Source organism: Coregonus clupeaformis, unplaced genomic scaffold (genome assembly GCF_020615455.1).
Source record: "Coregonus clupeaformis isolate EN_2021a unplaced genomic scaffold, ASM2061545v1 scaf0840, whole genome shotgun sequence".
Lineage (NCBI taxonomy): Eukaryota > Metazoa > Chordata > Actinopteri > Salmoniformes > Salmonidae > Coregonus > Coregonus clupeaformis.
The window spans coordinates 216917-228256 of record NW_025534295.1 but is presented as its reverse complement, the minus strand read 5'-3'; the positions used below and the strand labels follow the sequence as shown (position 1 = coordinate 228256).

Sequence of the window (11340 nt, the reverse complement as noted above, 5' to 3'; positions counted from 1 at the left end):
ATGACAAGCAAAAATGTTTTTAAATAAAAAAACTCTAAAATATCACATTTACAAAAGTATTTACCCTTTACTCAGTACTTTTTGAAGCACCTTTGGCAGCGATTACAGCCTCGAGTCTTCTTGGGTATGGCCTCCACAAGTTAGCACACCTGTATTTGGGGGTTTCTCACATTATCTCTCTGCAGATCCTCAAGCTCTGTCAGGTTGGATGAGGAGTGTCCTCAAAGCCATTTTCAGGTCTCTCCAGAGATGTTAGATGGGGTTTCAGTCCGGGCTCTGGCTGGGCCACTCAAGGACATTCAGAGATTTTCCACCTCTCCTTTATCTTGGCTGTGTGCTTGGTCTTTCCTGTTGAGTCTTCCCCCAGTCTGAGGTCCTACGCTCTGAGCGGTTTTCATCAAGGATGTACTTTGCTCCGTTCATCTTTCCCTCGATCCTGACTAGTCTCCCAGTCCCTACCCGCTGAAAAACATCCAACAGCATGATGCTGCCACCACCATCTTCACTGTAGGATGGTGCCAGGTTTCCTCCAGGCGTGCTTGGCATTCAGGCCAATTCAATCTTGGTTTCATCAACCAAGAATATTGTCTCTCATTGGCTGGAGTCCTTTAGTTGACTTTTGGCAAACTCCAAGCGGCTGTCATGTGCCTTTTACTGAGGAGTGACTTCCGTCTGCCACCCTACCATAAAGGGCCTGATTGGTGGAGTACTGCAGAGATGGTTGTCCTTCTGGAAGGTTCTCCCATCTCCACAAAGGAACTCTGGAGCTCTGTCAGAGTACCATCGGGATCTTGGTCACCTCCCTGACCAGGGCCCTTCCTCCCCGATTGCTCAGTTTGGCCAGACGGCCAGCTCTAGGAAGAGTCTTGGTGGTTCCAAACTTCTTCAATTTAAGAATGATGGAGGCCACTGTGTTCTTGGGGACCTTCAATGCTGCAGAAATTTTTTGGTACCCTTCCCCAGATCTGTGCCTCGACACAATCCTGTCTCGGAGCTCTACGGACAATTCTTTTGACCTCATGGCTTGGTTTATGCCTTTCTAAATCATGTTCAATCAATTTAATTTACCACAGGTGGACTCCAATCAAGTTGTAGAAACATCTCAAGGATGATCAATGGAAACAGGATGCACCTGAGCTCAATTTCGATTCTCATAGCAAAGAGTCTGAATACTTACGTAAATAAGGTATTTCTGTTTTTTATTTTGTATAAATTTGCAAACATAAAAAAAACAACTGTTTTTGCTTTGTCATTATGGGTATTGTGTGTAGATTGATGATGAAAATAAATGATTTCATCCATTTATGATAAGGCTGTAACGTAACAAAATGTGGAAAAAGTGAAGGGGTCTGAATACTTTGAATGAACTGTATGGTACTGTTCTGTACTCACAGATGGATACTGTAGTCACAGGGCTATAATGGGTGGATAATATACTAAATACTGCAGTATTACTACAGTAATACTATAGTGCTTCACTCACAGCTCTCTAGCTGCATGATACACGTCTGTACGTCCATGGGGAAGTTCTTCAGGTCCATCGGACAGGAAAGGGTTAATGTCAATCTGTAAAAACAGATAGACAATAGAAAATAAAAACATTTGAGTATATATCACAACTATAAGGCATAGGTATCGTTTGACTTGAAAGGGGCTAAACATTAGGCATTCATAACGCCTTTGCATATTCATCACCATTATCACGTGCCTTATGAATGTGTTAAGTATTGGTTATGAATGTGTTTTGAAGTCCTTTATGAAGATACCCATCACATTAAGTGTTAGCAGGATTTCTGCTAACCTACACTCTTAGAAAAAAAGGTGTTCTTCAGCTGTCCCCATTGGAGAACCCTTCGAAGAAACCTTTTTGGTTCCAGGTAGAACCGTTTTGGTTCCAAGTAGAACCCTTTTGAGTTACATGTAGAACCCTTTACACAGAGGGTTCAACATGGAACCCAAAAGAGTTCTACCTGGAACGAAAAAGGCTTTCTTATGGGGGCAGCCGAAGAACCGCTTTGGAAACCTTTTTTTCTAAGAGTGTACATTCAAATGTACAGTGGGGAAAAAAAAGTATTTAGTCAGCCACCAATTGTGCAAGTTCTCCCACTTAAAAAAGATGAAGAGGCCTGTAATTTTCATCAGGTACACGTCAACTATGACAGACAAAATGAGAAAAACAAATCCAGGGAAATCATATTGTAGGATTTTTAATGAATTTATTTGCAAATTATGGTGGAAAATAAGTATTTGGTCAATAACAAAAGTTTCTCAATACTTTGTTATATACCCTTTGTTGGCAATGACACAGGTCAAACGTTTTCTGTAAGTCTTCACAAGGTTTTCACACACTGTTGCTGGTATTTTGGCCCATTCCTCCATGCAGAATCTCCTCTAGAGCAGTGATGTTTTGGGGCTGTACTGGGCAACACGGACTTTCAACTCCCTCCAAAGATCTTCTATGGGGTTGAGATCTGGAGACAGGCTAGGGCCACTCCAGGACCTTGAAATGCTTCTTACAAAGCCACTCCTTCGTTGCCCGGGCGGTGTGTTTGGGATCATTGTCATGCTGAAAGACCCGCCACGTTTCATCTTCAATGCCCTTGCTGATGGAAGGAGGTTTTCACTCAAAATCTCACGATACATGGCCCCATTCATTCTTTCCTTTACACGGATCAGTCGTCCTGGTCCCTTTGCAGAAAAAACAGCCCCAAAGCATGATGTTTCCACCCCCATGCTTCACAGTAGGTATGGTGTTCTTTGGATGCAACTCAGCATTCTTTGTCCTCCAAACACGACGAGTTGAGTTTTTACCAAAAAAGTTCTATTTTGGTTTCATCTGACCATATGATATTCTCCCAATCCTCTTCTGGATCATCAAAATGCACTCTAGCAAACTTCAGATGGGCCTGGACATGTACTGGCTTAAGCAGGGGGACACGTCTCGCACTGCAGGATTTGAGTCCCTGGCGCGTAGTGTGTTACTGATGGTGCTTTGTTACTTTGGTCCCAGCTCTCTGCGGTCATTCACTAGGTCCCCCGTGTGGTTCTGGGATTTTTGCTCACCGTTCTTGTGATCATTTTGACCCCCACGGGGTGAGATCTTGCGTGGAGCCCCGATCGAGGGGATATTATCAGTGGTCTTGTATGTCTTCCATTTTCTAATAATTGCTCCCACAGTTGATTTCTTCAAACCAAGCTGCTTACCTATTGCAGATTCAGTCTTCCCAGCCTGGTGCAGGTCTACAATTTTGTTTCTGGTGTCCTTTGACAGCTCTTTGGTCTTGGCCATAGTGGAGTTTGGAGTGTGACTGTTTGAGGTTGTGGACAGGTGTCTTTTATACTGATAAAAGTTCAAACAGGTGCTATTAATACAGGTAACCAGTGGAGGACAGAGGAGCCTCTTAAAGAAGAAGTTACAGGTCTGTGAGAGCCAGAAATCTTGCTTGTTTGTAGGTGACCAAATACTTATTTTCCACCATAATTTGCAAATAAATTCATTAAAAATCCTACAATGTGATTTTCTGGATTTTTTTTCCTCAATTTGTCTGTCATAGTTGACGTGTACCTATGATGAAAATTACAGGCCTCTCTCATCTTTTTATGTGGGAGAACTTGCACAATTGGTGGCTGACTAAATACTTTTTTTCCCCACTGTATCATGCCTGGACAAATCCTGTCAAGTACCAAGTGAACTTGGCTCAGTGTTGAAACAGTAGTGCTGTAAACCAGCAGTGCTGTAAACCAGCTGGTGAAACACCAAAGAGGATAGAAACAACAAGACAGGCCAATGCCTTCCTCAGAGACTGTGGGCTCTGTGTTGGGATGAGCAGTTAGGAGACAGAGAAAGAGATAGAGAGAAGAGAGAGAGAGAGAGAGAGAGAGAGAGAGAGAGAGAGAGAGAGAGAGAGAGAGAGAGAGAGAGAGAGAGAGAGGCAGAGAGAATGAAGAATGAAAAAAATTTGAGCGAGAGAAGGATAGAGAGAGAGAGAGAGGGATGGAGAGAGAAGACATCCAGTCGGAGGAGAGAGAACAAAAGAATGAGCAAAAGGATAGAGACAAAATGAAGAAGGCTGACGGCTGCATATTGGACATGTTTTAATGACATCCTCCCACCCTGGAGGCTGCGGATGGACTCCATAGCCGGGGGATCCCTCCGTCCGTCATGTCATATCCTCTCAGCCTTCCATTGCAGATTTTCTATGGCCCGCCACTACACAATTCCATAACTCAACCCGACTGGTACCATCGACTCAAAGCTGCCAGCAATTCACCGCTCCGCCTTGAGATTTACACATCATTGTGACACCCCCCCCACTATGGCTTTATGTTTAACGACAGAAGATGAGAAGTGTCCCAGCTTGATTGATGGTGTGGCAGAGCATTTTTTGTCAGTACTCTCTTAGAAAAAAGAGGGTTCCAAAGGGTTCTTCGGCTGTCCCCATACGAGAACCTTTTTTAGTTCCAGGTTCCAGGTAGAACTCTTTTGGGTTCCATGTAGAACCCTCTGGGGCAAGGGTTCCACAAATAACCCAATAGGGTTCTACCTGGAACCAAAACGGTTTTACCTGGAACCAAAATGCTTTTTTCTAAGGGTTCTCCTATGTGGACAGCCGAAGAACCCTATCAGATTCTAGATAGTACCTTTTTTTCTAAAGAGTGTAGTGGATTGAATGTTTAGCGTTGGGCCATTAGAAGGGCCTATAGGCTGATTATGTGATAAAACATTTGAGTGGGTGGGAGCTTGTTTGATGTATCAATGTAAGATGGTCATTTGATGATGGTTAGGCCCACACCTCTTGAGGGTTTTTCACACTACTGATCCAAACCGAGCCGAGCCAAACCAAGCTGTACTGAGCTAGCCTGGTAATGAATCCACAACAGTTGATGGAAATATCAGCGCCAGGACAGTTTGGTTAAGTTAGTATAATGTGAAAAGGGTGTTAGTGTGCTCCATATTGTACACACTCACCGTATAGAATAGAGGACGTTGCCATTCTTGAATATTCTTAACAGCTTGTTGTCTGTGGTGACTTCGTGGAAATGGGCCCCTTTCTCATTGGCGAAGAACAAGTCAGGTTTCCAGATAGAGTCCAACATAGAGGGGTCCAGGTCCAGAGAACCGTCGGGGTACTCTGTGTACGCTAACCTGGGGTCGTTCCACTTTTGACGGAGGAAGATGTTCACTCTGTAGTCCTGGTAGATGGAGGGAGGGAGAGGGAGAGGGAGAGGGAGGGGGGGGGGGGGGAGGGAGAGGGAGGGGAGAGGGAGGGGAAGGAGAGGGAGAGGGAGAGGGAGAGGGAGAGGGAGAGGGAGAGGGAGGGAGGCGTAGGGAATTAGTGACAGGCTGTCATTTGCAGTTGACTGCAGGGTTTTAACATGGTACACTGAGCTACAGTACTGTGTCCTCCCGCTCTGCATTCATCACATTCCCCCAGAGGTCTGAGTTTAGGGTCCTGGTGGTCCCAGCTGATGCTCATGGAGCGGACACCAATGAACCAGGCAGAGGGGCACCTACAGGGGCGCGAAGTCCCCATATGGTGGTGACACTTTGGGGACCCGAAGTCAGTACTGTATCCCCCCCTCTAAGATCCTGGTGGTCCCTGCTGATGTTCAGAGACTGACACCAATGAACCAAGGCAGAGATGACCATGGAGTCCCAATAGGGTGGGGACCGGATCGTCGGGTGCCTCTGGTGCTTCGGGATCAACTCCCCTGTTCTATCAATTCGTTTCCCTGTTCGCTGTGCTCATGTCACTGTCACTTAGCCACACGCCACGGTGGCTTTCTAATAAGCTGATTCATATTTTATAGGGATTTGCATATTAATAATGTCCCTTATATCACCAATCGTGTACGGCCCATGCCCTGTCCAGTTGAATCCATGTATAGTAGTGCACAGACTTTATGTTCCATAGGGGAAAAAGCCCTGTCAAAATTCACTTGGCCTAAAGGCACTTCAGGAATAACTTTTTTAAATTAACGTTCCAACAATAAACATCTGTTTCAGCCTTTGTTTACCTTCAAGTAGATGATATATTTATATATACATATATAAATAAATCATACTTAATTTTAGGGGATACAACAATATAAATTGCCTTCTTACCAGTGTTGCTGAGCAAATACCCAGCTGTAATTACATATCTTGTCTACTTTAGCCGGGCGAAAACGTAATACATTTTTTATTTGTTTTTATTCGATTTTCCATTAACATTTAGAGTAGATGTTACATAAAGTGCAGTGGAGAGAAAAGGACTGGCATATCCCTTCTGAAGGCATCTGCTGTTTGGAGAGACAACGTCAGTACAGCAGCTCTCCTGCTATCAAACAGATGGTGTACTATTACCATTAGAACTCCTAACTTAAAATGGAATGACAATATCTAAAAGACAGGTGGTAATATTGGGATATGTTTGATTAGGCATGACAGTGTTTGTTTTGTTCATGGTTATGGTCCAGGGCCTGTGTAGTTGTTAGTATTCATAATGGTTAACGTTAGGACTCGGCTAGGGAGAGCTGATCCCAAATCAGCTGCTAATGGGAGTTCCAGAATGTGTTTTCGTTCAGCAGCTGATCATGAATAATGCTCTCTCCCGCTCTCTGACACACACTGAATAAGGCAACACACCTCACATTTCGGAGTTCACTTTTCATTAAACTGTCACTGGTGCTTGCGAAAAGCTGTGGGATTTCGTCGCTTATTCAAACATCCTTTTTTTCTCTAATCTGTGATGAGCGGACAGGGCCTCCCACCCATCTGGAAGATATCTAGCAGTGGTGATCGTCCCAAATGTTTTCTGCAATACTCAGTCCATCGCTAGTCCTTCTTATAGAAACACACAAACATACTGTAGTCTATAAGGGCCCATTTGAGGTCCTATGGTACACTTGTCTGACATGAGACTGACACAGTCTCTACTTTTGTTTAAGATGTTCTTCCAGAAATACCATGTAACTCTAGTCTACCATGTAACTCTAGTCTACCATGTGACCATGTAACTCTAGTCTACCATGTAACTCTAGCAGGGGCGGTGTGTTCAATAGGGCGATATGGGCGACGCACTGCCAAACGGGAAAAGGAAGGGATTTTTTTCCTAATCAATTATATCACGGCAACAGTAGTTATCAGTGTTGTAATCTAGACGCCTGATCTGCCACAGTGCCACTAAATGTCCAATCAGGGTAAAGTCGGTAGCTTCAAATGGCCCCCCACTTTTGGGGGCGATTTCAGTCAGGTTGAAAATCGCCCAGAAGTCTGTCATAGACTCCCATGTAAAATCTATTTTTTCAAATTTCAGAGCTTTCAATACAATCTCTATGGGTGTCTGAGGGCTTGCACTTACGCGCTTTTCGTCATACGTAACGTAACCATGAATGAACGTAACTAAGAAAAAACCGGGTAGCAGCCTCAATCAATTCACTACTATCAAAATGGCTAGGCTTCAGTCCAACTCGATTGTGTCTTTGAAAGAAGTTCCTTTTTGTCGGCGAACAAATGAAGATAAATTGCTAACGAAACAATTAGGACCTCCCAGACCAAATTTAATAATTCAACAGGTTTCTACTAAAGGGGGAAGTCCTACACCCGAGGATTTTCCAAAAAATGGTACGAACGAAAAATAACATTGCCACTCAACTGGATGAGGGATACAGGCTAGCTGTCCTCGCCGCCACAACGATGAGGTTAGTGTTGATAATCACAAGTTTACTGGAGAACTGAGACCAAGTAGAGACTTTGGACAGGGTGGATATGGTTATATTGCGATATTGTCAATACAGTATATCGTAAAGTATCACTATGTAACTCGATTTCTTTCACCCCAATCCCTCAAATTAACGGTAAATAACTGAATTGTTTGCCCCACATTTAGCTAAGATGATTAGCTAGCCAGCTAAAATGTTTTATTTAGTTAGCAGTCGCATCTACAATAGTTTACTGTCAATAACATGTCTCCAAAAATGACGTGGTGTCTCCAATTGTGTTGACATTTTACACATTGCGATGCGCATCCATGAGTATCCACTTTCTGTAGCTCAGCTGGTAGAGCACGGCTTGTAACGCCAAGGTAGTGGGTTCGATCCCGGGACCACCCATACACAAAAATGTATGCACGCATGACTGTAAGTCGCTTTGGATAAAAGCGTCTGCTAAATGGCATATTATTATTATTATTATTATTATTCCAGCCTTGTGTAGGTCTCCAATCTTGTCCCTGACATCCTTGGAGAGCTCTTTGGTCTTGGCCATGGTGGAGAGTTTGGAATCTGATTGTATGATTGCTTCTGTGGACAGGTGTCTTTTATACAGGTAACAAGCTGAGATTAGGAGCACTCCCTGAGATCAGTCAATAAATGATTCTGGTATTGACTTATATGCTGCCCCTGTCTTCATGTTGTTGCTGGACATATCTTTTTAAAAATGTGTGTAGGTCACCTAAATCATCAGAAAAATTGCCCCTCCTGAGAATTTTTTCAGGAGCCGCCACTGAACTCTAGTCTACCATGTAACTCTAGTCTACCATGTGACCATGTAACTCTAGTCTACCATGTAACTCTAGTCTACCATGTAACTCTAGTCTACCATGTAACTCTAGTCTACCATGTGACCATGTAACTCTAGTCTACCATGTAACTCTAGTCTACCATGTGACCATGTAACTCTAGTCTACCATGTAACTCTAGTCTACCATGTGACCATGTAACTCTAGTCTACCATGTAACTCTAGTCTACCATGTGACCATGTAACTCTAGTCTACCATGTAACTCTAGTCTACCATGTGACCATGTAACTCTAGTCTACCATGTAACTCTAGTCTACCATGTGACCATGTAACTCTAGTCTACCATGTAACTCTGATCTACCATGTCACTCTGATCTACCATGTCACCATGTAACTCTAGTCTACCATGTGACCATGTAACTCTAGTCTACCATGTAACTCTAGTCTACCATGTGACCATGTAACTCTAGTCTACCATGTAACTCTGATCTACCATGTCACTCTGATCTACCATGTCACCATGTAACTCTAGTCTACCATGTGACCATGTAACTCTAGTCTACCATGTGACCATGTAACTCTAGTCTACCATGTAACTCTAGTCTACCATGTAACTCTAGTCTACCATGTGACCATGTCACTCTAGTCTACCATGTAACCATGTCACTCTAGTCTACCATGTGACCATGTAACTCTAGTCTACCATGTCACTCTGATCTACCATGTCACCATGTAACTCTAGTCTACCATGTGACCATGTAACTCTAGTCTACCATGTAACTCTAGTCTACCATGTAACTCTAGTCTACCATGTGACCATGTCACTCTAGTCTACCATGTAACCATGTCACTCTAGTCTACCATGTGACCATGTAACTCTAGTCTACCATGTCACTCTGATCTACCATGTCACTCTGATCTACCATGTCACCATGTAACTCTAGTCTACCATGTGACCATGTAACTCTAGTCTACCATGTCACTCTAGTCTACCATGTGACCATGTAACTCTGATCTACCATGTCACTCTGATCTACCATGTCACCATGTAACTCTAGTCTACCATGTGACCATGTAACTCTAGTCTACCATGTAACTCTAGTCTACCATGTAACTCTAGTCTACCATGTGACCATGTAACTCTAGTCTACCATGTAACTCTAGTCTACCATGTCACTCTAGTCTACCATGTCACCATGTAACTCTAGTCTACCATGTAACTCTAGTCTACCATGTAACTCTAGTCTACCATGTCACTCTAGTCTACCATGTCACCATGTAACTCTAGTCTACCATGTGACCATGTAACTCTAGTCTACCATGTGACCATGTAACTCTAGTCTACCATGTCACCATGTAACTCTAGTCTACCATGTAACTCTAGTCTACCATGTCACTCTAGTCTACCATGTGACCATGTAACTCTAGTCTACCATGTAACTCTAGTCTACCATGTGACCATGTCACTCTAGTCTACCATGTCACTCTGATCTACCATGTCACTCTGATCTACCATGTCACCATGTAACTCTAGTCTACCATGTGACCATGTAACTCTAGTCTACCATGTCACTCTAGTCTACCATGTAACTCTAGTCTACCATGTGACCATGTAACTCTAGTCTACCATGTCACCATGTAACTCTAGTCTACCATGTCACTCTAGTCTACCATGTGACCATGTACCATATCACTCTCGCCTCTTTAATAAACAAGGGCAAAACTAGAAGAAAAAACCAAACCAACCACTCTAGATAATTAGTGTCATCCTCCTGTCAAGAATGTTGCTTACGTAACCCACAGCCCTAAATGTTATTTACAGGTCGGGCGGATCTCCGAGGGCACACACACTTCCATCTCAACATGATACCCAATACCCACTCAACCACAACTCCCGACATACATCTGCTGTCGTTGTGAGCACCTTTCCATGTGTGTGTCCCAGTGAGGAACACAACTCATGGCTGTGGGCACAGCGGCACAAACGTGTTTAGTTGAGCACAGGTAATCTGTGGTATAAGCAGGAAGAACCACCGGACACAGTGGAACCACCAGACATAGTGGAACACTCTCCTGAGAAGCCTCCTATGTTACTGCATCACTGACTGACTGGAAGGCACAGCACTCACAGATTGAACTGCTGACCCGCTGACCTGAACTAACAACACTTAACTTAAGGAAAGAAGTCAAAGAGCAAATACAGTCTAACTAGGGCCAGGAGTTTTTCCAGGTCAGGGAAAATGTGTGCCCTATCATAACAAACAAACAAGCCACCATACCTTCACGGTTGTAAGCTAGGGCACATGTTACTAGAAGTGGTAGATTCCAGAATTCAACCGATGATGCAAACCTCAACTTATGTAGCATGACATCATATACACTGAGTGTACAAATTAGGAACACCTTCATAATATTCCCTTTTGCCCTCAGAATAACCTCAAATTGTCGGGGCATGGACTCTACAAGTTGTTGAAAGCGTTCCACAGGGATGCTGGCCCATGTTGACTCCAATGCTTCCCACGGTTGTGTCAAGTTGGCTGGATGTCCTTTGGGTGGTGGACCATTCTTGATGCACACAGGAAACTGTTGTGCGTGAAAAACACAACAGCGTTGCAGTTCACGATACACTCAAACCAGTACGCCTGGCACCTACTACTTTCAATGCCACTTAAATCTTTTGTCTTGCCCATTCCACCTCTGAATGGCACACATACACAATCCATGTCTCAATTGTCTCAAGGCAAAAAAATCCTTCTTTAACCCGTCTCCTCCCCTTCATCTACACTGATTAAGTGATATCAATAAAGGATTTCACCTGGATTCACCTGGTCAGTCTAC

General features: G+C 43.7%; 1 protein-coding gene across 1 annotated transcript in view; it reads right to left on the bottom strand.

Annotated features, from left to right (window-relative positions):
* Positions 1–1483: 1483 nt before the first annotated feature.
* Positions 1484–11340, bottom strand: part of LOC123485755 (glycine receptor subunit alpha-3-like) — a gene marked incomplete at its 3' end in the record, with an annotated part of 75691 nt that continues 65834 nt past the window's right edge. Inside the window, exons 4-5 of the mRNA XM_045216884.1 lie at positions 4970–5193; positions 1484–1566 (exon numbers count right to left, since the gene is read on the bottom strand). Coding sequence (XP_045072819.1) covers positions 1484–1566; positions 4970–5193 — 307 coding nt within the window. The remainder of the gene's footprint in view (positions 1567–4969; positions 5194–11340) is intronic.